A 25,913-nucleotide genomic window follows, 5' to 3' on the forward strand; every position below is an offset into this window, starting at 1 on the left:
GATTGCTGATTTTGACTCAGTGCAGTAAGAAACTACTATGGTAGACCAGTGGTGGTTTGTTTAGTGTAGGAGAGCAAAGTAGGATCAGAGATGAAAATGAAAAAACATAAAACTGGGGGAGGTTTCTAAACAAAGCTTGATTTTTAACCTGACAATAAAAGGTCATATATTGTACAAAATACCCATAATAATACTGATCCCAGGAGCAAAGTCTTAAAGGCATCATTTTGCTACTCCCTATGTATATTCTTTTTACTTTCTTTTGTATTTGTATTTACCTCTTTTTGCCTGTGGTACTCTCAATGCTGCAAGAATGAATGCAGCTCACATTAGTGTCACCAGCTGTAATGAAATGATCTGCAGTTACTCTTGTGAACATTTTGCATCTCTTGTTTTTATTGTATTTGTACATTGGCTTTATACCTTAATAGTAGCTTCCTTCTTTTAAAAAAATGGTTTAGCATGTTGTTCAAATATGTATGGTTCAAACAGGTTAGCCTAGCTTACAAATTTCTCCCTCCTACTTTTACCTGTTTAATGCATTTGACTTTACCTTACCCCACCTCTTGCAGGTTTGGAAACAGAGAGGTAATGACTTTCTCGGGTGTTGGTTTGCACTGTGGTTTTTTACCACTTGGCTAAGTCACTTCAGTTTATGCCTTTTGCTTTTATCTCTGTGATGCAGCCTGTGGAGAATGAATCTGTAAAACGCTTAAGTGTTAGGTAACTACCATAGCAAATGAAACATCCTGTTAACTGGATTTTTGCACAGCTAACTCCAAAAGTTTCTCTGTCCCAACACACAAGGTCTCTAACTGCCTTGGTGTTGACCATTATAATGTTCCTTCTGCTCTTCCCTTGCTTCCCCTTTCTTGCTTGCCTCCAGTTGTTTTGTTCTCTCTTCTTCCTTTGTCCTGCAAACAATTTTTGCTGCCATTTCTCTGTCTATTCCCATCTTTTGGCAGGTTGGTGAGCAGCTGGGAATACAACTGCACAAATTGTCCCTATCTGCTGGGAAGTGTTTCTTTCTTTGCAAAATGTTCTGCACAAAAATTTCAGTTCCTTCATTCTCACCTTGACCTTCCTAAAAAAATAGTTGGAGTAGTTAGAAAGCAAGAGATTAAAATATGAGATTTTCCTTGCACAGTGCCTAGGAATAACAAGGTCAGGATGTGAAATGGAGCAGCTTTCAGAGCAGGGAAGAGTTCTGAAATTGTGCTGAAGTGGGGGACAGTGGTGCTTACCATGTTAAAAAATACATTTTTAAACTGCGTTACAGCAAGAGAAATATTGATATTTGGCTGACAGAACATTAACCCAAAAAAGAACCCTGGAAAATGGCAGACACAAAAGTGCCCTGGAGCTAAATTCTCTCACTCTTTAGAAAGTCAGCAAGCAACAAGAAGAAAACACTCAGTGACACAGCTTTTAGTGCTTTTGGCACGTTTTGGAATATAATGGAGAAACCATGCAGTGCTATAATGTGCTAAATTTGTGGGCATTAATACATGTGAAGACAGATTTTTTCATTACTGTATTATGATGCACAACTCTCTGGCTAATTTGCATGCAACATTTCTATGATTAATAAATGAGGCAATGCTGGAAACTACTGTACTACAGTGAACCACTTGTGGCAATTGCCAGCACTCCAGCATGCAACATTAAATACTATGCTCTGCTTCTGTAAGCTTTGAATATTTGAACATCAGTTTGCAGTTCCCAGGCTGCAAAGTGATCAAAGGAGGGGAAGAATGTTCCTTACTTTTATCCCTCTTACAGAGAACCAGAATAGTCAGCAGATAGCTTGTGTAGAAATGTCAAGCAAACACAAATGGAAAAAAATAAAATCGAAAGGACTTACTAAAATAACTTGAGTAAAAGTGTAACACAGCTCTTTATAAAAAGCAAGATATATTTTTCAATCCTAATGTTTTGTAGTTAACAGTTTTAGTAAAATGAACATATATCGTATTTACATAGAATAGCATACTCTCAATACTGGGATAAATCATTTAAAGACCATGAAGATAAGCATGCAATGGGTCTGCATTAAAAATTTTTTGTTGTCTGAATTCAAGATCTGAAAATACTACAACTGATTGCTTGGTTCAAATACCACTTCTTTTACAGCATTCATGCCAAATTTGTGAGGATTATGTGAAAATTTAGAAGGTTAGATCTATAATCTGGTATCTTCAGTCTAAATAAAAAAGTGTCAGATATGTGACACATATGGCTAGCAACTCAGGGTGTCAGGATATCTATAATACATTGATATTGCTATCCTAGCTTGGAATTTCAGATCAGGCTCTCTGCCTTTTACTATGAAGAATTTTTTCCCTGCTACAAAGGGTTTTTTCTGACACTAACAGAATTTTTTCTCAGCCTGACACAAATTTCTTCCTCTCCATTCTCATTTTTTAATTCCTGTCTTTTTAAGAAACCTCTTGTGAAATTAAAGAGGTGCATCATATTCTTGCATCACTCCCTGAGCAGAGTTAGGCTTTGGCTTCCTGAGCTTTCAGATGACGCTGCCAGCACCACTCTGCCTCCTGAACATTTTACTGCAGGCATGGGCAGCTTACATCTTCTGAAGCAATGACTATATTAAGTACCCAGTGATGTATCCTTCTCAGAAACTGAAAATAAAGGTATAAAAGAAATCTGCACAATAATTTATGGGCGTTAACATATGGGTGTAAGTTTCTCTGTGGGTAATTATGTGGCTATGCTAATAATGCCAAGGATGCTTTGATACATTAAAAAAATTTCTCACAATGATGTTATTGAGCATTTCATTAGTCAGAAGTACGCCTGCAGACCCCTATGACAAGACAAAGCACCAGGCTGCATTAGCATGCCTTGAAGAAGGTTCCCAGCTCAGAGAAATTGCTCCCAAAGCTTCCTTTGACTTGCTGGCAGGCAGCTGGCATGGAGCCCCAGAGTCCTTGAGAAATTCTCCAATACATTGCTCATCACTCCCATCATGAGAGCTCAGGGTATGTTCAGTTGCTGTGGAGACACCAGAAGCAATTCCACCACAAAGGCTGTCCTGTGAAGTGGGCTCAGGCTGCCATGCCTCTGCCTGTTTTCCAGTATTGTCATTGCTCAGCTGGAATTAAACTTCACACAGTTTAAATTTTTAAGCCTTCAAGTTTTTTTTCTATTTTTAGCTTTTCTTCAATGTCTAATCCTTTGACGTCTTGCATTAACTTTGTGTAAAACTGCACTGTTCAAACCACTGCCCTACTGACACACAATTACCAGCATTGGGGAAGGATCCTCAGGTATGCAGGGGTTTACAGAAGAGCCAGCCAGGTTTTTTGAGCAGTGTCAGGGAGGCAGAGTCCTGCCCTTGCTCTGGCTGTGGGGAGGGCAGGAGATGCCCTGGTGGGGGGTTGGATCTGGGGAAGCTGTGTCTGCATTTCCTGCACCCCGCCAGCGTGTCAGGCGTGCTGGGACTGAGCCTCAGCTTGTGGAAATGATTGCAGGGCAATTTATAGCAAACAACCACCCCTGCTGCTGTGTTTGTTACAAACTTGGCTGCAGTACAGTAATGTTTAGTGGATTAATAATGTTTGCTTTTGGCCTCTCCTACTCCCTCGGCAAACAATTTTCATGTATAATAAATGTTCTTATTTAGTCTAACTAGAACAGAGCCCAAGGGTCAGAATAGCCAAACCTGCATGCTGAGAAGAGACTCCAGGTTTCCACACCAGGCAGCAGCTTTCTTCTCTCTCCAAGCCAGGGTCCAGTGTTTGGGCACTTCTGCAGAGTCAATTTTGCTGAGCAGATCTCCCTGAAACTGCAGAGGGGCCATGCCATGTGTCCCCTTTGGCAGGAACCAGTCTGTCCAGTCAAAAGGGTTGCAGTGGGCAGCAGAGGCAGCACAGAATCACTGGAATAGGCAGATATTTCTTGAGTGTTTGGCATCTTAAAATAGAACAGCATATTTTAAATTTAAAAACCTTATTAATATATATATATAATAGGCAAAAAGTAAACATCTCACATAGGGCATGCTGTGAGGATGAGTAAGTGGCTTATGGTCTTGCATTTTTGAAGAAATTCCTAAGACTTTTAGAGTTACAAACCCTTTAAAAATCTATACTGTTTATTTTGTTGACTATTAGTCTCTTCAGGGAAACAAGGAGTCTGGCCCTGTTTCATAACATGTAGCAGAAATACACAGATATGCAAATACAGAAGTTACACAACGAAAGCAAAACCGAATTAAAGCTGTTTACAGTCAAAAAATGAGAACCAGATCTGCAGCCTTTTTATTGCTACACCACTGAAATGAGTGTGTGCACAGCCAGGCTGCTGAGGTGCTCATAGGGCTGAATGGTACAGCTGTTTCTCTGCATCTTCCCACTGCTCTTTTTGCCTCCTCAGTTATAGCTAAAATGGAGGCAACCAGTCTTAGGTATAATGAAAGACAAATGTTTAAGCAGTCCTGTAAAACTTTATGACAGCTATTAATTGACCAAGTAATTAAGAACAGCAATCAGCACTTATTTCAAGTGATGCACTGGTGACTGCTGGCCTGGGGAGCAGAAGGCTGGCAACACTTCTGTGACAACCAGTGGGACCGAGACTCTTGGCTATTGAACCCTGTGACCCAAGTGCTGTGGCTGAGTATTTGAAAATACTACAGGAAATACAGGTTGTTACACAGATCCAGGAGCTCCCTGACACACATGGTGAGCTTGCCAGCACTGTCTCCAGCAGAGGATTCCTTGCCAGTCCTGTACACTGAAGTTGTGCTTGCACAAAGCTGTGGGCAAGATACAAGAGCTCAGACAGGCAGGTTAGGTCAGTGTCTGCCATGAAAAGATAGGCAAGATAAATTAATTTTGTCTTGGCTTATCTGAGCAAAGCCTTACCACGCCACGGCGCAGTGTTCTGTGTCACTGGCAATTTTCGCTGCCACAAAAGGTGTTGCTTGACCACAGCTAGCAAAACAAGAAGTAAATATATAAAACAGTTTGAGAGGCATCAGAGAAAGAACATTATCAAACAAATTATTTATCTAATGTTATTGGGTCATATGCATGGAAAATAAAATAAAAAACTTTTGCAGGATATCTAAGCAACAAAACTATTTTCACTGAGCCATGAGACTCAAGCTATGAGCTACCTTCAATCCAGAGTGGCTAATTATGAAACTTATTCCTGTACAATTCCCTTCATTACACATCACATAGATTATTTCTATCTCTTCAAGAAATATGCACAAGTGTTTTCTGAAATTAATTAGTTTGACACTTTTTACACTTCGTTGTTTGGCTGATTGTTCAGGGTGAAAAGGGAAAGAAATCTTTGGCAACCTCTTGTGGTTGTGGGGCATTTCTTCATACCTACTTCCGTGGAGGATCAGTAGTGGGGACTACAAACACAGCAAAACAGAAATATCAGTGGGACAGCCAGATCAGATCTTCAGACTGGAGTTTATATTAGCAATTCAGGAAAAAAAGAGACAGAAACATATAAATATATTTAGGAACATATTAAACACAGATACACTTCTGAAATCTGAACACAAGAGTGTATTGGGAGTTTGCAAATCAGCTTTGTCTTTATAGCAAGACCATGCAAACTTCAGCTCCTAAGCCTGAGACTAGAGATATTGAAAATTACAGCCATCTTTGATGTAATGTGAAAATGTAGATTAAATAACATCTTTGTTCAAATATATTCTTCTCTTTATAATTTTTCCTAATTATCTTCATTTTTCCTTTGGCAGCCATAAAACATTTTAAGCAAATAACTATACAGATGGGAGAGGGAGAATGTAAACAGACTATTGTTACGCCTTGTTTTGCTTATTCATATTTTGAACATGTTTATTTGTTTATAAAATTGCTGTACATTAATAGAAGTGCTAGAAACATTTCCAAGCTATTAGTTACAGATAATTTAAAGATGATTTAAAGTTCATTAATTCTCTAAAAATGAATCATGTAAAAATGAGGCCTTCCTGTCCTCAGATCTACTCATCGCCCTGTCTGGATCTAATTTTCTCAGCTCTTTTAGAGATTCAGCCCAAGCTGAGCAGAAATGCTGTGATTTATCTCAACAGTGCCAGAAATCCAGGGCAGTTCTGAAGCACCTGGGGGTGCTTATCCCTGGCTACCTGCCAGGGCTGCCAGCCCAGTTCAAGGGAGAGTTTCCTGTTGTCCCTCCCATCCCAGGTCCAGCCCCACTCCCAAGGTGCCCAGGGATGCCCGTCAGATGTGCTTTGGTGCAGCCCCGTGCAGCAGTGTCCCTGCCATGCCATGCCATGGGGAGTGGTGACAGGAGCCAGGGAGCAGAGCAGGGCCCAGCACACACCCCCTGAGGGCCCCACAGCACAGGAAAGCAGCTGCCCTTCACCTGCTCCTACAGCTAACAAGGGGATGGCCTAGCACATCTGGGAACTCACAGAGCTGCTTTTCAGAGTGAAAATACAGTTCAGAGAGAGAGAGATTTCCTACACTTCCCATGTAACAAGGGCTGTGCTGGTTGGGAGGAATGTTTGTTAGAGCTCTCTGGGAGCAGAAGTGCAGCTTTCATAGTGGATTATCAAATGCCTGAAGGCTTTGTAGATCTGTTCATTCTGGGTACAGATGAACCCACCACTTCTCCAAGCTTGCTCGGCAGCACGGTTCAAGTCCCCAATGCATGTCCACTGATCTTTGTATTTCCTTGAAACAGCCCATTTGGAATGATCATTAATGGAATGGAAGGTGGAGTTCAAAGGCATCCCTATTATGTTTATGTTGTAGACGTGGTAGTCAAGAGAGCAATTTGAGTAAAGCTTTTCGCCAGAACGCTGCCAGGATTCAGCCAACAAATCAGTCTTCAGTTCCTGAGCCATCCAGGCCACATAGATATCTGTGGAATAACACAGGGTGTGGGCAATCAGTGTTTCATGTTCCTTCATTTAAGAAGAGACTGAAAAGCATAATCTAAATTGTGCTAGTTGCATTGTAAAGCATGAAGCTGGCCAGAGGGAATTTTGCCCCCTCCCCTTATTTTGAGCTTTTCAGAAGTTCATTTCTACTTTTTCTCCTTCTAGAAAACCTGTTACAAACAAACAGCACGAAAAAAGGGAACAGACAGAAAAATTGCAAGTCCTCTTCATAACAAAATCTCCCAGATGATTCAATGATTCAATCCCCCTATTTCTTCTTCTTTATTACTGTTGAATAATGGAACATAATTTTCCTGAAAATCTGATTGTTCAATATTTTAGGATGGACCAGACAGCTTTTTGCTTTGTGAGGCTATGAGAACATTAGGATAGGACAGCACACCTTGCCCTCTGTTACATTTATTGCTGAAGCTGAACTTCCTTTTTCTCCCTCAGAGAGAATATGAATTTTTAAAGAATTTATTAATTCATATTTTAAGAATTAATTGATTGAGAATGTATAATATAGAGAGCAAAAGTTCTCTTACCATCTATGAACAAGTGTGACTTTGCAAAGTGGAGAAAGGTTTCCCCCTGAGCTGACTGGAGCTTGGAGAGGTGGTACAAGGGGGGCGAGGGCAGCCTGGACTTTGCACAGAGTTTCTGGAGATTTGGGAGATCAGCTTGGAAGATGTCAGGGATGGAACAGCTGTAGATTCCTGGATTATAACTCAACATCTGTTGGTCTGAGAAAAACCCACAAAAATGAACACATGCAGAATTAAAATGGGTTAAAGAAAAGCAATCAAGAGAGGAAAGTTCTGTCTTGGACAGAAAACCTAAATCCTTCTTAATCTTCACAGCCTACCTCCTAGATGAGTTAAGTGTCAAAGTATCTTATTTTAGCAACCAAGAATTTGTGTATTGCTTTGTATTCTGACTGGCCCTGCAGCACAAAGACTGGCTGGGAGAGTACACTCAGGCTTTCCACTTAGAGCCCATTATATCTAGCAGAGCTGTTAACTGGTGGTTTTGGTCCCTGCCACTTCCACCCATGCCCATCTTGGAGCCTCTCTGCAGTCAGGAGCCCTCAGACATCATGTGTAAATCCAAACCTGGCTGTATTTACAGGACTAGTCTCCAGCCAGTTACAGCTGCCAAGCCAAATGCAAACAGAGGAGCTGCCAAAGGGTCTAGTTTGGTTTTAGGGAGAACAGAACTTGACTTTCAGCATCTGGATTGAATCTGCAGGAGAAATCTCCTTTTCTGAACAGTGCTCAGTTGTAGAAGTCCTTGCCATGGATAGCATAAACAGCTAGGGAACAAATGGGCTCATTAGGTGAGTTCATGGAATACCAGTCCATCAGAAACATTCCAAGTCTTTCTGGCTCAGGAAATCCCTGAACCACAGATTAGCAGAAGCTGGGAGGATGAGCATTAGCATATGCATCTAATTTTTTGTCCTCTTCTGCTAAACACATGCATAGATGTGTTTCCACAAACAGGAACCTGGGTTAGATAGCTCTGAGGTGTGGACAGCCTGGCAATTTGCACAGCAGGTGCTGTTCATTAACTTGATTTGAGGTTTGTAAGTGAGAGAAGAGGGGAAAAACAGTGTGAAAAGAGTTGAAGAACATGCCAACATGACTTCTTGTGCTGTCTTTCAATAGTCCCTTTTCAGGATTCCAGTACCAGTTATCACTGCCAGGTAGTTCTGAATCTTGCAGCTGTATTTTGTTGGGTTATGGAGTTTTTTATATATTTAGTATTGGCAATTTTTGTGGCAAAGAAATACCTGGGAAAATTCTAGGTGATATTTATTCCATACTTCATTTCTGATGAGTCAAGGCTACTACTCCAGCTCAAGCAGTGGTTGCCTTACATTTTTAGAAGTGCAGATGACTGATGCTGACTGAGCTATTACTGTTAAAAGTGATTAATCATCCTACTTTGTATTTCCAAAGCATTTGTTTGCATGGGCTGAGTTTACTCTTGATATGCACTTGTGACTATTATTATCCTGATAGTCCCCATAGGGAGATGAAAACAGAGCAGAAGAGTGAATTTCCCACATTCACACAGGAAATCACTGGATAAACACAACTGAAGCCAAGAATGCTTTTTCCAGGCCCCACTTGCTTTCCCAATGTCACAAAAAAACTCAAGAACAAGGAATTTTTGAGGGGAAACCTCAAGGAAAGCTTTCAGAGAGGTGTGGTGGGACTTTCTTAGGGAAGCTTTTCGTACCTATTTCTGTGAACTGATCATATTTGAAGGTTATACAGATGGCTGTCTGTCCAAAGGACTCCCCAGTAGATGGATATCCATAACCATCCTCAGGGCTGGGAGGGAACAGGGGCACACTGTGAATCACCCAGAAGCCTTGTGATTTATCCAAGAGCAGAAATCCTGTCAAAATAAAAGTTACTGCAAATGAATAAAGGAGGAAAAAGCCCTGAGATGATAGAGCTGTGCCCCACTTTGGTTTTGCTGCTGCAGATCCCACATTTCAATGTGTTAATGTCTACAGTAAGCTGTTCTAGAGTAGATTATTAGGCCATAGGAAACACTAATATTGTATTAAAATTGCATCAATTCTTTCCTGCATAACTCAAACTGTCATCATGTTTTATTTGAATGAAATCCTTTCACACCCCCATCCTCTGCTCAAATTTTGCCTTCAAGAGTTCTGACAATAGAAGGTCACTCTCCATCACTCATCTTTCTTCACTTCAAATATTCACTGGACAAAAGGAAACAGGTTCTGTCAACACTGTGGTTCTTTCCCAGACCAAAATGTCTCCCATGGGGAAGCAGGAGAGAGACAGGCTATGCTCCTCCCCTCCAGGGGGAATCATGCTCCTGAGCTGTGCCCATTGCTGCAGCCTGGAAATACAGCCCTGCAAAATGTGCTCATTTCCACCTCAGGCTGGGCAAACCCCATCTGCTTCCTCAGGGGAACATTTAAACTCCACTGAAGTTTACACTCATTTAAAGTCTTGATTTTCTGTAACTACATCCTACAGTGCTTCCATGATCTTGGCAGCAGTTTCTTGTCCCAGAGAGTTTGCAGAGGTTTCTGTTGAGGGAATGTTTCCCTTCACATCTTGTACTGCTTTGCCATCAGGCACAGGATGGTGCTCAAAGGGTTTGTATTAGTTTCAACTCTTGAAACAAAGAGTCCATAAGCCCCAGGATCCTTCACACAGCACAGGCACAGCAAAACCAAAACAAGCTGCAGCGTAGGTAACTATACAAAAAACACACATCATGCAAATCACTCTTCAGTTTTGCTTTAGGCAGGAATTTTAGATATGCAGATAGGCAAACAGACAGACAAGCAGATGCTATCTGCAACTTTAGAAAGAAGAAAATAGTAGTTTGGGACTCTCCCTGTACCTTTGGTGTGTCCACATTGTGATCCTTTGGAGTCTGATTCAGGGATCTCATCGTTGTATATTGCATATGCAGTGGTGTTCCTCTGCAGGGAAACACATATTTCTGAAACATGACATTCAGTAAGAGAAAGGCACTTAAGCAAACATCTGCTGGGAACAGAAGAAAGAATTCAGGATTCCTCTGTGTGAACATCATGAGCCTAATCCTGCTCCCAGTTCAGCTGACACAGTCTGCACAGAGCTTACAGTACAATAAACCTGAAGACTCAGCATTAGACCTCAGCTGACATGAAGTGGAAGCTCTCTCAATCACTGCAGTTGCCCTTTCCCAAGGGTTGAAAATGCTTGCTAAGCCAGTTTACATGGGTTTAGTGGCCCCTTGCTTGCAAAGAACTTCCACTGTCTGTTTTTAGGGCCTCTCTCTGATTTAGCAATCAGATCTGGTAAAAAATATTTGCTGAGTAAAAATAAACATGAAAACTGTTGTTATTAAGGGCAAGCAATTAAAGGTTTTTTGCAAAAAATTTGCATACAGCCACACCTTATTTCCCCTGAACAGAGAACTTCAAAGGAGTTAGGACATGCCTCCCCTCCCAATGTACTTTGTAAACAGTTTATTACAGCTGCAGTAAGAGCTAGGATTTGACAGTTTTCTGGACTGCCAATATTTGAGTGACTTTTGGGAGTCTCTTCTACATACAAATTAATTGCACCCTACCACAAACCCACAGGAGAAATGTGAGGACACACCCAGACTCCCAACAATACCACATGGATGGGAAAAAAATAATTATAGGGAAATCTTATGATATTTTACAGTCACTTCACACAAATGTACGTGAGGTGTCTGAGGGTGGGAGCAAAAAAAAAGGTCACAGTCATTTCAGGAGGACAATGAAAACCCAGATTTGATTTGAGTCAGAGTATGAAACATATGCATATAGCAGGGCTTAGGACAAGTGTCTGTAACAATTACCACTGACCTTGGTCAGATATTGCTTCAGATATTGCTCAACGTGAATTGTCAATTCATGTTGGCATGAAAAGAAGCCAAAGGGAGAATGCATGAACACTCTTTTTTTGATGGACAATAACTATATTAAAAGCTTAACGAGAAATTAGAAGTTTGAGGATTATCCCTAATTGTAGCCAAAACTGCAAATAATCTGCCCAGCTGTCAAGGTGCTCCTCCCCTATGTGTTTTAGCAGATCCATTGGTCAGGCCCGGCCTTATATGCTTATTTTGGCTGCTTTCATGTCATCTGCACAAAATATCGAGTAACCACACTAACAAAAACAAAATGTCACTTGCCTTGGATTCATATGTCTCATAGAGCTGCTGCAGTGTTTGTCCCAGAGCACCCTGGCTCATGTTGATGAGGTGTTTACCAAGCTGCCACTGTGGAGTCAGAGCATCCATGTACAGGTATTCCAGGCCCAGCAGGGGAATCTGTCCTTTGGCATGCTTTGGCAGCTTGTAAAGAGCAAACCTGCAACAGTGAAGAACAATTGGTTTTTCACCACCACCCTGTTGGAATGTGTAAATGAGTACCTCCTTCCCTGAGGAAAAGGAGGGTGAACCCAGGGATGCCTGGGCTGGAGGGGGAGCAGAGGGGCCATCTCAGCCTCAATGCACTGACCCAGCCAGGGACCAGCTGCAGTTGGGCAGCACAGTCCCTGCTGCAGACAAATTTGTGCTGCTTCTTAGCAAGCAAGGGAGGCAGTTTCAGCACCAAACTCCTGTTGCTGTGGCCAGACTGCTGTTGGTATCCCTGAAGAATCTGAGGTAGCCTTGGCTCAGTCCATGAAATCCCTACTGCTCCTGGTTATGGTAAAGAACCTCAGGTCCCAAACCCAGTCTAACATTCTCCCATGTCAAACAATTTCCATATTATATAAATATGGCTTTATATTAAATAGATAAAAGGTATTGAAATAAAAAGTGCATTATATTATGTTTATATGTATCACAATCAGAAAATAGGTATAAAGCAAAGTGATAAAGTGTAGTTCCAATCATACTTTCCATAATAGACTTGCACTATGATGAACTGTTGCAGACTGGAAATTTTCAAACCATTAGCCAGGAATACAAATCTCTTCAAAACTGTAAAGTACTCAATATTGTCAGTAAAGAGAGTAAATGGCTCAGTTCATACTAAGGTTCCTGATAAAGTAAACAAGTTTTCCCAGTGCACAAGTCCATGGGATTAATCACAATGTAATTAACTCAGCCACTTTCTCTGAGGGCTGTAATTGAGTCATTTGCTATTAATGTCAACAGTAAGGACTGAGTGGCATTATTTTCAATCTGTTTAACAAAAATGCAGCCTGTACTTAACCCCTCAAGTATATGAGGAGGAGAAAACCTTGCCCAGTTGATTTAGAGGCTCAAGTTGGTCACAAAAGATATCTCCAAATACAGGTAAGAAGTGGCAGGAAAACATTTTGCTAGAGAAGAACATTTAATCCACAGGCAGAAAAAAACCACACACCAGTGGTGGTCCTGGTAATCTACCTGCATTGCCACTGACTGAATGATCTCCTCAAAGTATCTCAGGAGAAATAACTTCTGATGACAGATCACAGAGAAGAAAGTGATTTATACAACTAGGCTGGGGAGAGTGGTCTGTGCCTACACATGCACCAGGAGTCATAACAATCCCTTTATTTTAAATAAAGATTTGAAATGAAGACTCGGAAAGGAGAGGAATAGCAGTAGCTACAGTAGTAAGAGCTGATGCAGGAATTAGTAGATGAAGCCTTTCCAAACTACTCTGACACCTACTGAAAGGTTTATGCTCTGGAAGTGTTTACAGCCTTGCATCTGACAAACCCACCTTGGCAGACATGCTTATGAAATGCTAGTCTTTGAACTATCAGGAAACTGCCTGCCAATTCCCAGTGGATACATGTTTTGGCTCTTCCCAGAAAGCCAGCTCAGTGTATTACCAATTAAAGTTGTATAAAATTTTTAGTGCTGTTCGTGCACAGGGAATTTCTCAAGAACTTAGGCATTGGTGGGAGCAGAGTAAAAGTTATTTTCCTGAGAACCAAGAAAGAGCAAATCCGCTCAGACTGGATTAGCATTGTCACATTGTTTTCTTGGGACTGAACACAACTTACAAGCAAGAATCACATCTTTACTTCTTCCCTTCCTCCCCACCCCACCAAAGAAGCCCAAACAAACAATGTGCATGGCGGCTTCAGTCCTTGACTCAGCATTTCTCAGAAAGCATAGTTCTGGCTTTTATCTGCAGGGAAGGCTTCCCACAGAAAGCAGTGAGTTTATATGAATAAAGGGAAGTCTCTGCCCTGCTCACACAGCCGGTCCTGCGAGGATTGTGGGATGAGATCCCCCATGTGCTCCGGCAGCCCCTGCGGGAGGGCAGCGAGGATTGCGGGATGAGATCCCGAGTGAAGGGAAAACACGGGAGCGATTTCTGCCCGCCCAGTGCTGCGAGCAGGGAGGAGCTGCCAGCCCAGCTGAGGAGCACAGATGGGATCAGGTCAGATACAGCAAGTGATCCCTCTGGTTCAGCGCAAAATGAAAGGGTGTGTGAGCACTGAGGAGTTCTGGAATACTGCAGGGTGAAACCACTGCATAGCAGGAACTCACACAAACCTTCTGCTAACTGAAAATAATGCAGTGTTGTTTGTTTAAAAGGACATTGACATATTTTGTTTAAGAGGAGGCTTTTCTCAGCAGTTTCAGTTCTGCTTCTCCTGTCAGCTTCATAGCAACCAATCCAGAATCCAAAGGCTGACTCTTTTTAGTAAAGCAGAATGACCCCAGCTGACAGGCAAGTTTCTCTTCTTTTGATCAGGGCATATTGAAAAGGTAACCCCCTGTCCTAGCTGCTAAATTTGTGAAAGGGAACATGGATTTGCCTCTGCAGACCCACAAGTTCTCTCCTGGAACAGGCCCCATGTCACTGGCATTGACACTGAGGCACAGGTGAATTACTCCTAGCCCCTTTAAAGAATTTCTCAGAAAATTTTAATACAAAAATGGTCTTCATCTAATAAATTCACAGTTTGTATATATATTGGTCTTTGGGGTTTGTTTTGTTTGTTTGGGTTTCTGTGTTCATTTGTTTTTCACAAAAAACCTCATTCTGCAAGGAATAAATCCAGTTTAGGGAGAAATAAAATATCTCATACCCTTAAGTTCCTGGGCAGCTGCACCAACTATGAGTCTGATTCCTGAAAAAATTACATTATCCAGAAGTGCCTTGGCAAAGGTGACAAGTCACAGGGATGGATTAGACCCTCATACATTTGACACTATGCCAACAGAGCAAAGCCAGCCTTGTGCTCCTGCCTGTGGTGCAGGACCGCCTGCCTTCCCTGCAGTTAGCTCTGTGCGTAAGGAAAGGGATGGGCCTACTTCTTTAGCACTTGTATCCAAACTAATCGTTGTTCACAAGAAAAACATTTTTCTTTTGATATTTATGTTCAGGAAGCTCTTTTTAAAGAGCCCTCATTTAACTTTTAAAATCTGAGCGGGATATTATGCAATTTTACTTTGCATCTTTTCATCTTGAAAGCTCTTTAATCCAATTAATCATGTAATGTCCGAAGTTGGGCTCGCAGGTGGCACTGGGAAGGCACCGGCGGTGCCGTGACGGCAGCTCCGGGCAGGGAGCGACTCCTGCTCCAGGCACGGGCACAGGAGCTCGGCCAGCCCGGGGCGGCTCAGCCTGCGCTGCCCTCGGTGCCCTCAGCAGGGCCAGAGCTCCGCTGCTGTCAGGGCCAGCCGAGGGACACCCGGGCGCCTTCCCCGCCGCCGTTCCCGGGCCCGGCCGTGCCCCCGGGGCGGCCGCTGGCGGGCGCAGCCCTGGCACCGCAACACAGGTTGTGCTCCCTTTGATCATGAGACATGAACGCTGTGTAAAACCGTGCTTATTTGATTGTTCTGCAGTTAGTCATGGTGCTGCACGGTGGTTGGTTGAGGGAAATGAAATCCGATTTCAGTGACTTATCCCAGGTTTTTCAAAGGCAGCATTCCGCCACTACTCTCGTGCCAACAGCGCTGAACCAGCGATTGTTTTTGCATTGCTCCTCGGTGACCCAGCCACTTCCCGCAGTTTAATCTCAATATATTTATTTACTCTCCCAGCGTTTCTCTCCAGCACGGCATTTACTCACCAGTCCACCGTCTCCCCATCTTCATTCCTGCAGGAAATCCCAGCGGCCCACAGGGGAACGCAGGAGAGGAGTAAGAGCAGAGCAGGCTGGCACCAAGCAGATCCCGCCGGCATTTTGCTTTCCCGGCTGCGCAGGGCGAGTCCCGAGCGGCTCTGAAAGGAGAAGTTGCGCTGCCGGAGCCGTCAGCTCCTGCCCACGGAGCGGGGAGCGCACCCCGCCTGGGAAACCGGGCTCCAGGGCAGGGCCGGCCATGCACAGCGGGGCAGGGGCTCCTGGGAGCCGCCGGAAACTGCTCCCGGCTTCTTTGGGCAACAGAATGACAGTGGACAAGCTATGTTTTTGACACTAAACAGAAAAAAAGTATTTTGACTATTTAGAATATTAATGGTATTCTGCTTTAAATAAAGCTCCAGCCTGCAGATACCGAAACCCTTTTTGTTTTCCTTTCGGTTCTCCATGACTGACGTACAAATTTTTCACAGCTATCTGAAAAAACCCTGGTGTTCAGACAAGCAAAACAACATGACTGCAGCTCGCTGCTTCTCCGCCCAGCCCTTGCCCCGTGCCCGCAGAAAGGGCTCCCGGTGAGCGCCCGATGCCGGCTCCGGCGCTCGGCGCCTCCAGTCACCCCTGGGGACTGAGCCCTTAGGGACCGAGCTGGAGAAACGCTCTGATCTCTGAACCAAATGAATTTACTTACAATTACCTAATGCTTTTTTCAACTATTTTAAAAGTGCATTTAAGAACAAACATGTCTGAATGGAGCGATTTCACAGCTGATAATCTTTTAGCAACTCACGCATAAAAAGCTTCAATTTATATTTTGGTGCGGAAAGTGCTCTTTCTCCATTCTCATTATGCCTACATGAAAAGGGGCTGATTTACATCACAAGTTGTTGATATGGGATATTTCAGCCTCATGGAAAGTCTAGTGCAATGAGCTCTGGGTATTTTAGTACAACAGAAATCCTCACAACTTTTGCAGAATTTTGTCACCTTGCTAGTACAGCCTGTCCAACGCTGTAAGAGATGTGTAAATGGGGTGTGTTTGACAGAAGCAGGGTAAAACTTAATAACAGGGCTTAATGCAAACAAAACCAATGATCCCAGAGAAGGGACTCAATGAAGGTCTATATAGGCAGGATTAATTCACAGATGACAAATGAGAGATTAGTTCACTGTGACTCCTGTTCTATAATCTGTTCCTCAGAAAATTTTAGAATTTCATCACAGCTGCTACTAATACAATAATAGTCTCCTAAAGCATTTTTTCTTCCTGTCAGGACTCTGCAATTTATAATGAAAATATTCTCATTATCATGAATAACTACAAAAATAAAGGCCATAAGCACTGTTTATGTTTCACTGACATTGTTTCATGACTGCATAAGTCAGGCTACCACTGCATTTTTTTACTACTGCCACGTGTTTTCTTTGCAGATCAAGGACCTTGAAGTCCTCAACTGTGAATATGGCAAGAATACAATTAAGTTCCTTCGCCTTCATAAAGAAGGAAAGAAGCAGTTTGTTAAAGAAGTGGAAGTGTGTGCACATCTCCGCCTGACTTCTCCTCAGGAGTACCTGGAAGGAAACAATTCTCTTGTGATACCTACAGACACCATAAAAAATATTGTCCTTGTGCTGGCCAAAAAAAATGGGGTATTTTTTTATTTTTTAACTAGTCTTGCTGCTTCTTACAACTTCATTTGGAAGTATTTGTTATGCTAACTTTTTATTTTCAATTTGCATATCAGACCAGTACCAAAGTAATTTTCAGTGATTTTAGTTTTCGTCCTCCACTGCTTGTTCTGTGGATTCTTAGTTTTCCAAAGCCTTTCTTCTCAAGATATAGCACTGGTTTTTGTGGATTTATCATATAAAAACCATCTTTTTTTTAATTTAATAGCCCATAATCCTGCATTATTCCTATATAGTATTTTTAAACAGAAGGTCTCAAAGTATGATACGCCTCTTAAGTCTTCTGTGCTCTTCCTGCCATCAATTGCATGTATCATAATGACAATCTGTAGCACTATATTTCTCCATAATGGAATCCCATCTTTACCCTGTAAAACTTAATTACGGTATCACCATATCAATCAGAATAATTGCGATAAATTATTATTTCAGCATTATATCCACAAAGCATAACACTCCTGCAGCAGTTTCTCTCAGTCCAAGAACTGCAGCTCATTGTACCAGAATGGAAGATTTTTGACACAACTATAGTTGCTATTTGCAGCACACGCTGCAAGCTGGTCAAATGACTGGGAACAGTGAGCCAAGCTAGAAATAAGAGAAATGTGTTTTTAACCACACTGATTCTTACATACAACAACCAGAAAAATCTACTTTTGTACATGAAGTTATTGCTTCTTTCTAATAATACTGTTTTCTGCCTTAGATCTCAAGTTTAGAACAATTTGCTATAGATATCTGCAATCACTTCATGACAACATTTTGCCAAGTGGCGTACGTCAAAGCCTACGTTCAAGAAGTACCATGGCAACGTCTGCATGAGGTATCTCAAATACATTCCATTTGTTTATGCTGTAGTCATTCCTCACTCTCTTAGCTCCTGTTTTCAAATTAACATAATAATATTTATGGCACTTTTACTTACATGTCTGCTCTAAATTGCAGGATGGCGTTCCCCACATCCACTCATTCATATGTGTTCCTGACGGGATCCGCTTTTGTGAAGCTGAGCAGTGCCGGAATGGTGAGAAAAGAACTGGCAGCATCCCCTACTTCTCTGTAAATATTTCTGCCAATGAGAGATGAAATGGCTTTAGAGATAGCTAAGGGTGTTACAGGGCTTAGGGCACAGCCAAACTGCTCCAGAGGTCTAAACCAAAGAAGATTTTTATAGTGTAATTTTGATGTTCTTGATCTCTGAGACATGGCTGAGGAACTAACATAGCTCACATTTGTATGTATATCCCAAACATGGAATGGTTACAACAGCACATCCAGCAGAACTGTTACATCCTGCCACAGGATTTAACGGCCTTCTGAGAACAGGCTGCTTCCTTTTCTACCTTATACTACAACCTGTGGTCTCCTATGATCCTTACCTGATACCACACTGCTGCAGGCCAATTGCCTGCTTTGCAGTAATTTCCAAACTCCTGTCAGCATGCCCTGATTTTATTTCTAGGAAAGCAATTTCACTGCTGCAAGCCAGACTAGCTTGCACATCATGAGCACTCTGGTCTACATGTGAACCATTTTTCACATGAAAATACTTCAGAGTCTGCTTACTATTTTTGCACACCATGCATAAACAAAGCAGTATTTGGCTGGACCAAGAGTTTTGTGATACTTAAAAGACAAGTTTTCAAGCTCAGCTGTCTGTCCATGAATTGGCATTCCAAATGGAGTGTAAAAATTATCTCTACTTGCTGTAGCTTGCATCAAAAGCCCAAGTCCAGTCTCACTGTGATGGTATTTTGTTTAATGCATCTCCTGGATTACTGGGAACTGAGCTGAGGCCACTCTATCATTTCACATCATGGCTTTAGAGGGCTTAGGTTTAGTTCAGTACCTGTACTGTATGTAACTGTAATGTAACTTAGAACTATTTCCCATCCTATCCAGAACCAGTGGCAAGACCAGTTTCACTTGCAGACAGGACACAAGTTTTGAAAGGTCCATCTGAGCATTGTTCCTGTGGTCCTGCTGAAAGAACACAGAAAGTCTCCAGTGCCTCTTGGCCTCATCATTTTAATGTCTCTAGTATTAACTACTGCTGTACTTTTGGCAGCCTCAACAGTATTGACTGTATTTTCTGGAAAATGTTAAAAAAGACACCTGAATTAAAAAAAAAAAAAAAAGAAACAAACAAAAAAAGTCTATACATTTTTGAAAAGCTTTTGCTCTTAATATAGAGCAATCTTAATATAGATTGTATTAAATTTTTCATCATCATGAAAATTTAACAAGCAATTCCGCAACTTCAGATTCTACACAAACAGAAAGCTTTTACAGCTTACTGAAGAAACCACCTTTTCTTCTTAGACTTCCCTTCATGTAGCCTTTTAGTTGTTTCTTTAGAATTCCCTGCCTAGGTGAACAATAACCAAAGTGATGATTTTCAAATCACTTTTATTTTTCTTCTAAGAGAATGTTCTCTATATTTAGCATCCTCCTATGCACCTATCAGCCAGACACAGGAGTTCATTTCTCAGTTAATCCTATTGTTTAATAATTTTCTTATCATGAAAAAGAAAACCCTAGTGAAGTTTAATAGAATTATGTTTTGCCATTGTATCAGCTGATAAAAGGCTCAGAGTTTTTTGGAAACTCAAAACATTGTAAGTAACTTAACTGAATCAAAATTTGTCAACTGAAGACAGCTCGAGCACAAAGCCCCCTGAAAGCACAGCATGAGCTGTTCACCTTGGAAACTCTCCCTTTGGAGATAGTTTCAGGCTGATTGCTGTACAGTCAGCCAGCCTTTCAGTCAATCTTTTGCTGCAAGGAGCTCTTTCAAATAAGTCTAAGTATTTGAATATAAGAAAAATATTTCTCCAGGTTCACTGATAGTACCTGCACTACATTAATACCTGTGTGTCACAGTCTTATACCCAAGTGCTGAATTATTCAAGATCTGTAAAAACCCCAAAATATCCTGTCCAAGGTCAGTCTCTTCTTTAGAATTTTTTACAGTTTTAGTAAATAACAGGGGGACATAGGCAAAATGATAGATACACCTCCTTAGACTAATTCAAAAACAATACTGCATGTAAACAAGAAAAGAAATAGATAAGATACAGTGTCAATAATATCCAGTCACAGAGCAGTTTAAAAACACACAAACCTCTAAACAACCATGCAATATAGAAATGCCTACCACGGTGGAATTATTTCCAGTATAAATTCCTTCAAAGACATAATTTAAAGACAAAATTTGTGAGTCTTCCAAATCCAAGGCAGGATTACTATGCACTTGACATATTCAAGGATGAATTTTGAACTAGCTAGTGTGAGCACCAAGAGCAGCACAAAACCAGCAGCTTGGACTTCAGGCCCTGACTATCTGCACAGGCCCTGAATGAGCCTGCATGCTGTGAAGTTTCTCTTTTCTGAATAAGCTCTTTGGCAGCTCTGGTCAGTGAAATTTTCAGTTACCATCTTGTTGTGCTCTAAATAACTGACTGCTTGAAATTAAAATAGCTGCCGTTCAAAAGGTGTCTGCAGAAAAAGTTCACAACTGCTTGGTGTTTGGAAGACAAAGATCCACCCATGCAGCAGTGATCCTCGACAGCTTGTTTTATAAATAGTGGCTAAGAGCAAAGCCATTGCCAGTTTGAACCTGTGGGTGGCATCTGTATCAGTGCCAGTTCCTGCTCATTAGCTGAACTGCAGGGATTTGCACTGGCTCCTGGCTCTCATTCTCAGAGATGCAAAACTCCCAACAGGATGGGTATCTAAAGCAAATTACTGACTGAGGCTCTGTGTTTATACCGAGAATTTTTACATTAGTCTGTGTTCTTGGAACAGGCACCATCACAGCACTGGTAGCCTATTTCATTTCCCTTTAGAGCCATTCCTAAATTGACATCAGCATGAGCCAACCCAACATGTCCCAATTCCAAGCGAGATAAAAAAGTCTATCCTCAATTCTCCTTAACTGCATATCACTTGATGGGATTCTCCATTTTCTAGATTGAGCCTGACTTCAGTAGTTTCTGTCTTGTTTCTTCCCTTTCTGCCAATATCAGTATGCAGAAAGTTATTGTCTGCTTTCTGGCTCTCGAGCTGTCAATGCAAGTATGCACCCAAAGATTTCTTTCTTTGTGTAAAAAGAAGCTCATATTTTCTTGTGATTTTCAATCACAGGTCCTCTGATTGTCTTTGCTGGAATTAAGGACCTGAAACTTATGAAGACAACACAGTCTGGATTTGAAGGCTTCTATAAGAATGAACACACCACACTTCCTGAAAGACATGACAGGATTCTGTGTGGAGAGTTCTTCTGCAAATGGTCATACGGCGAATGCAAGGATTTTGACTTTAACTGCATATGGTATATGTTATATCAAGTAATATTAATTTCCCAATCTATACTCACAAAGTCCCTCTGTACAATACAGGAGGTGTAAGGGCCAGATCCACAGCTGCTGTGCACCAGCCACTCACAGCAATAAGCTCTTGTTACAAGGGGTGAGAGGCGTCTCTTAGGGGTACTTCCCTCTCTAAGGGTACATTATTGGACAGGATTCAAATGAACAGTTCAGTGTACAGTACAGAAGACTTTAGGAAAATAAAATAACTATTTGTTAAATAGTTTTAACAAAACCTTTTTGTGAATTATATATCTGGTGGGCATGGGGAGAGGAAACAGAATTTGGATGAAAGTACAACTTGTTCTTGCATAAAATCCCATGGGCTATATATTTGTCAGAAAAGACATGCAAAATATAAACAAAAAACACCCCACAGCAGAGCATTACAGATCTAAGCAGAGACAGCTGATACAAGGTTTTGTAAGAACCTGTGTTACCTCTAGGAAAAAAATCCGTGAATGTATCCTTGAAGCCTTTGCTGGACCACCTGACTGTGGGGAATATTCACCCTCTTACCAGAAAACTGTCAACTGTATCCAGATGCTTGTCCTTTCCAGAGTGCCACAGGTATCTTCTTTCCTCCTAATGATGTTTTACTTCAACAATTGTGAATGTTAATTGCACCACTGAGAAGACCAGCATGAGGCTGTTATTTCCTCTGTAAGTTCTAAGAGTGGAAACTCACCAGCTGGAAACACAATGGGGGAGAACATCACTCAGTTCTTGGCAGCACTTGAATAAAAGTGAAAGGTGTGCCACACATGTTCACTAGATTGCATTTGATAAACTGTACTGAGGGGGTGGCATTGTTCTTTTTTACACAGAGTGAAAAGCCTGCCAGCTGTTGACTGAAAAGGTGCCCTAATTCATTGTCTCATCCATTTTCATGGTTTCAGGTACAGGTCATAGAAGTCGTCTTGAACAACACCTTTTATAATGTTGTAGACATGAAGAATCTAGGCTTGACCAATGACAAAGAAGTAAGTAAATGCTTCAAATACAACTTGACTGCCCTCTTTAGAAATACTCAGCCTCAAAGCATAGCTGCAGTTCTACATAAAACAGAGTTAAAGTAAGCAAACTTTCTCGCAGCCCCAGTAAAAGCTCTACATTACCTCTGAAAGAGACTTAAGCTGATTACAAAAGGAGGATAAATAATTGTCTTTTTGTGTTATTGATAAAACTTAAATGGCAAGTGGAATACTCTGGACATCAAAAGGATCTGTAATAGAGACTATCTCTGAAAAATTATTCCTGCTTTCTCCACTGAATTTGACTCTCAATTATAATGCCAACCTGTGAATCTTACCCAAGCAGAATGTACTGTGGCATCCCAGATTGGTCAAACAGTGGATAAGATACAAGCCTGGGATCAGGCAGAGAGCAAGAGGTACGGGGTGAGATGTATTTGCTCCTCCCTCCACAGCCGGTGTAGCTGCCAGCTAGGTCTAGCTGAAAGTCTGTCACATGAAAGAGAAAAATTGGGCTATTCCATTGACCTTTGATGGTCTATAGACTGTTTATGCTCTAGTCTCCCTCTAAAGTCCTGTGGTTCTGCTACTGTGCTCTCGTATCCTTCCCCTCCTTCAGGTGGACATTATAGATCCACTCTTACTTGTGATAATGTCAGCATCTACCACTGTTGTTCCAAAGAAGGAGTAAAGGTCTGGGCATGATTTTCTGCTGGTCTATCCCTGTCTCAAACATAACCTTTGTGTTTGTGCTCATCCCCCTCAGGTTTTGGTTCCAGTGGAAACTCCTTATGGCTCCTGTACTTGCACACTTGGCCGGAAGACGTTTTTTGAAGCACAAAGCCAAATGCTGAGAGATGAGAGGAGATGTCAGTTTGGACTGGCAGCTGCCCAGGGAAACTAAACCTCTTGGCTCTACTCAATCTTCCTGATAAACTTAACAGCATGGCTTTCCTATCAATGTTTACTCCTTATTGGCCTCTTCCATTACTGACTGCTTTTCCCTCTATGAACTCCTGAACATGGGATTTATGAAGGACCCTCAGGAAATTGGAAATCAAAGTCTGTCCCTGACTTCCAGTGTGATTTGCAGACTGAAGTGCCCTAAGCTCTTTGGAAAATCTCAGCTGGAAACATTAGGTAATTTAATTTTTAAACTAGCTATTCCTAGACCTTTTAATGAAACAAATAATTTGATGTCTGTAATAATTTGATGTTTTTGACATGTAAAATTAGGAAATCTCTATATTCTCTTTATTAATATTTCTTCAGTAAGTTGAATATACAGGCATAAGACCTGCTGTTTCATTGACATAACCTGTCATGACCCCTTGACACCACACTGATCTACAGAGCTGATGTTCTGACCGAGTGACTGAACAGAGAATCAGAATCAGGATTTCTTTAAGCAGAAGATGAGAAAGAAAAAAACAAACATCTCTCATATCTCCTTTGTGTTGTAATAGTTACAACTTTCTCTGCATGTAATCTGACTGCATGACTGCTGCTGCTACTCATCAGACTGTAGTTACTATAGTACTTTTACATTAATCACTGAGGTGATTTGAGGGTTTGGGCTATCTCTGTAGGTTTAATTAAATAGTTTTCTTTATTCTAATAATCTTATCATGACTTCTGAGCAGGTAGGAGTCAACCTACGTAGCCCTATTACATTTGGGAGGGGTAGGGAGAAAACTAGACAGACAGATAATGCATATTTTACTTTAGTTAGCCCAGGTGAAAGCTTTGAACATTAAGATAAAACAATACAGTCAATGATTCTCGTCTCACAAACTGGCTACCACATTTGCAACAGGAATCATCCTGATCTTCCAACAGCTTCAAACTCTTTCTCTTGTTTTCTCAGAGTGTCATTTTCACAGACTCCATGTGACAGAGTACAAAACAAGTGGGAATTGCCCAAAGTAAAAACTGCAGTTAAGTTGCCTTTGTGCCTCCTGAGTTTGCAGACATGCAGCACTGCTCTGGTACAATCATTAAATTCATAGGCACCAAAAATAGGGGAGATGTCCTGCTCTGTGTGATATTTTGAGGTGCTTTGAAAGATAGAAACTTGCCTTGATGAGCAGGGCATAAGAGATGCAAGAGGAGAACACTCCACCAGCCTGGGCTATGCCCTGAACAGCAGGAAAAATGACACCATGGAGTGAGGCTGTCCCAGCTGTGATGTTCTCTGGTCACCAGCCAATTCTGAAAGCTTTATTCACAACACTTCCAGCTTTTCCTGGGGATGGTCTTGCTTACCTTCTTAGATTGTGTTGTACTGTACTTGCGGGCTTATGTCTTGCTACTTCTGTCACTTCTAGGTGCTTTTAATTTATTAATGTATCTTTTAAAGGCAAATAAAGAGCAACATCAAAAAACAAAGTGGCTTTTGACTATTTACTACCTATATATAAATGTGAACATTTTAAGTAAAAGAACTCTTTTAATTAATCCAATTTCACCTCAAAAAGTCACCAATCTTCTTCCAAATGACACTTCACTACCAACAGATGAAAAAGAATCTTACTGAAAATTTCAGCATTTGCCTCTCTCTGAAACAAGGCAGATCTGCACAACCAACTTCCTTTCTACCTTATAAGAAATTTACTGCATTAGGCACAAGGTTTCTTTCACTACTTTTTGTGCTTCATTTGTGGCCCTGCAAGGTAGTGGTGGACTAACCTCTATGGTAGAATGAGGACACAAAGCAGTGAGCAGTTGTTTACTGAGCCAACAAACACACACACTCAGTCAGTGTAGTTTGTATAAACCTCCACAGACAGGCAGACACTGACTGTCTTTGGAGCATGTCAGTGCTGCTCCATCCAGCACTGCAAACCTGAGTCACTTACGTGGGCAGATTGCTTCTAAAGAAAGCACTCAGGCAATCGGAAGCAGCCCCAATTTCCCATATGGCAACAACATTAGGGTAACAGTGGCATAAATCAGTCTTGAAAATGTGAGTTAGCCAGACTCACTTGGGCCTGAAATCTGACCAAATTCCCATTGGCTTCATTAGATTCAGTCTCCACAATGGACTTGCATTAATTTCATTCAGACAGATGTTTTTTCAGTTCCTGTCCTAAGGAGCTGCTCAAGTTGCTTACTGTATTTTACTCAGAAGCAGCTGTGATGCTTTGCTGATGCCATCACACTTGATGAAAATGAGCAGCAGCTAGCAGGTTGTAAAATTGCTGTTTAAAATACAACTTCTTGCTGATAACATGAACCTTGCTGGTCTTGGGCTACATCCCAGTATTCATAGGGGATGAAGTCTCCTACCAACAAACAGAGTATTTCAAGTGCACAAACACATTATCTTTTTAGTCTTTGATTCTTTTCCATCCTGTTTCTGTTCAATTCTGATAACTGCCCAGGACAGTCCAACACAGCCTGCCTCAGCTGCTCACCATGCTCC

At 41.5% G+C, this 25,913-nt stretch overlaps 2 protein-coding genes across 9 annotated transcripts in view; one reads left to right on the plus strand and one right to left on the minus strand.

Moving 5' to 3' along the window:
• Positions 1–25,913, minus strand: part of DNASE2B (deoxyribonuclease 2 beta) — a 44,845-nt gene that overhangs the window by 7,752 nt on the left and 11,180 nt on the right. For 4 of the 8 annotated variants that reach the window (XM_063165814.1, XM_063165807.1, XM_063165808.1 and 1 more), the window contains 8 exons: positions 18,071–18,214; positions 15,448–15,599; positions 11,609–11,786; positions 10,298–10,379; positions 9,146–9,307; positions 7,447–7,644; positions 4,890–6,879; positions 279–3,901 (listed from right to left, as the gene is read on the minus strand). In XM_063165814.1, the coding sequence (XP_063021884.1) occupies positions 6,524–6,879; positions 7,447–7,644; positions 9,146–9,307; positions 10,298–10,379; positions 11,609–11,786; positions 15,448–15,560 (1,089 nt within the window). In that variant the 5' untranslated portion in view covers positions 15,561–15,599; positions 18,071–18,214 and the 3' untranslated portion in view covers positions 279–3,901; positions 4,890–6,523. Of the gene's footprint in view, positions 1–278; positions 3,902–4,889; positions 6,880–7,446; positions 7,645–9,145; positions 9,308–10,297; positions 10,380–11,608; positions 11,787–15,447; positions 15,600–18,070; positions 18,215–22,034; positions 22,182–25,913 lie in introns of those variants that run through there. The other 4 variants (XM_063165813.1, XM_063165809.1, XM_063165806.1 and 1 more) reach the window with 4 other exon arrangements.
• LOC134423125 (uricase-like) lies at positions 16,747–24,873 on the plus strand. The gene is given in 7 exon segments (XM_063165817.1): positions 16,747–17,106; positions 17,852–17,968; positions 18,091–18,169; positions 21,292–21,478; positions 21,962–22,085; positions 22,415–22,498; positions 23,256–24,873. Coding segments are annotated over 7 exon segments (1,089 nt in total). The 3' UTR covers positions 23,394–24,873.

Source organism: Melospiza melodia, chromosome 11 (genome assembly GCF_035770615.1).
Source record: "Melospiza melodia melodia isolate bMelMel2 chromosome 11, bMelMel2.pri, whole genome shotgun sequence".
NCBI classification, from domain to species: domain Eukaryota; kingdom Metazoa; phylum Chordata; class Aves; order Passeriformes; family Passerellidae; genus Melospiza; species Melospiza melodia.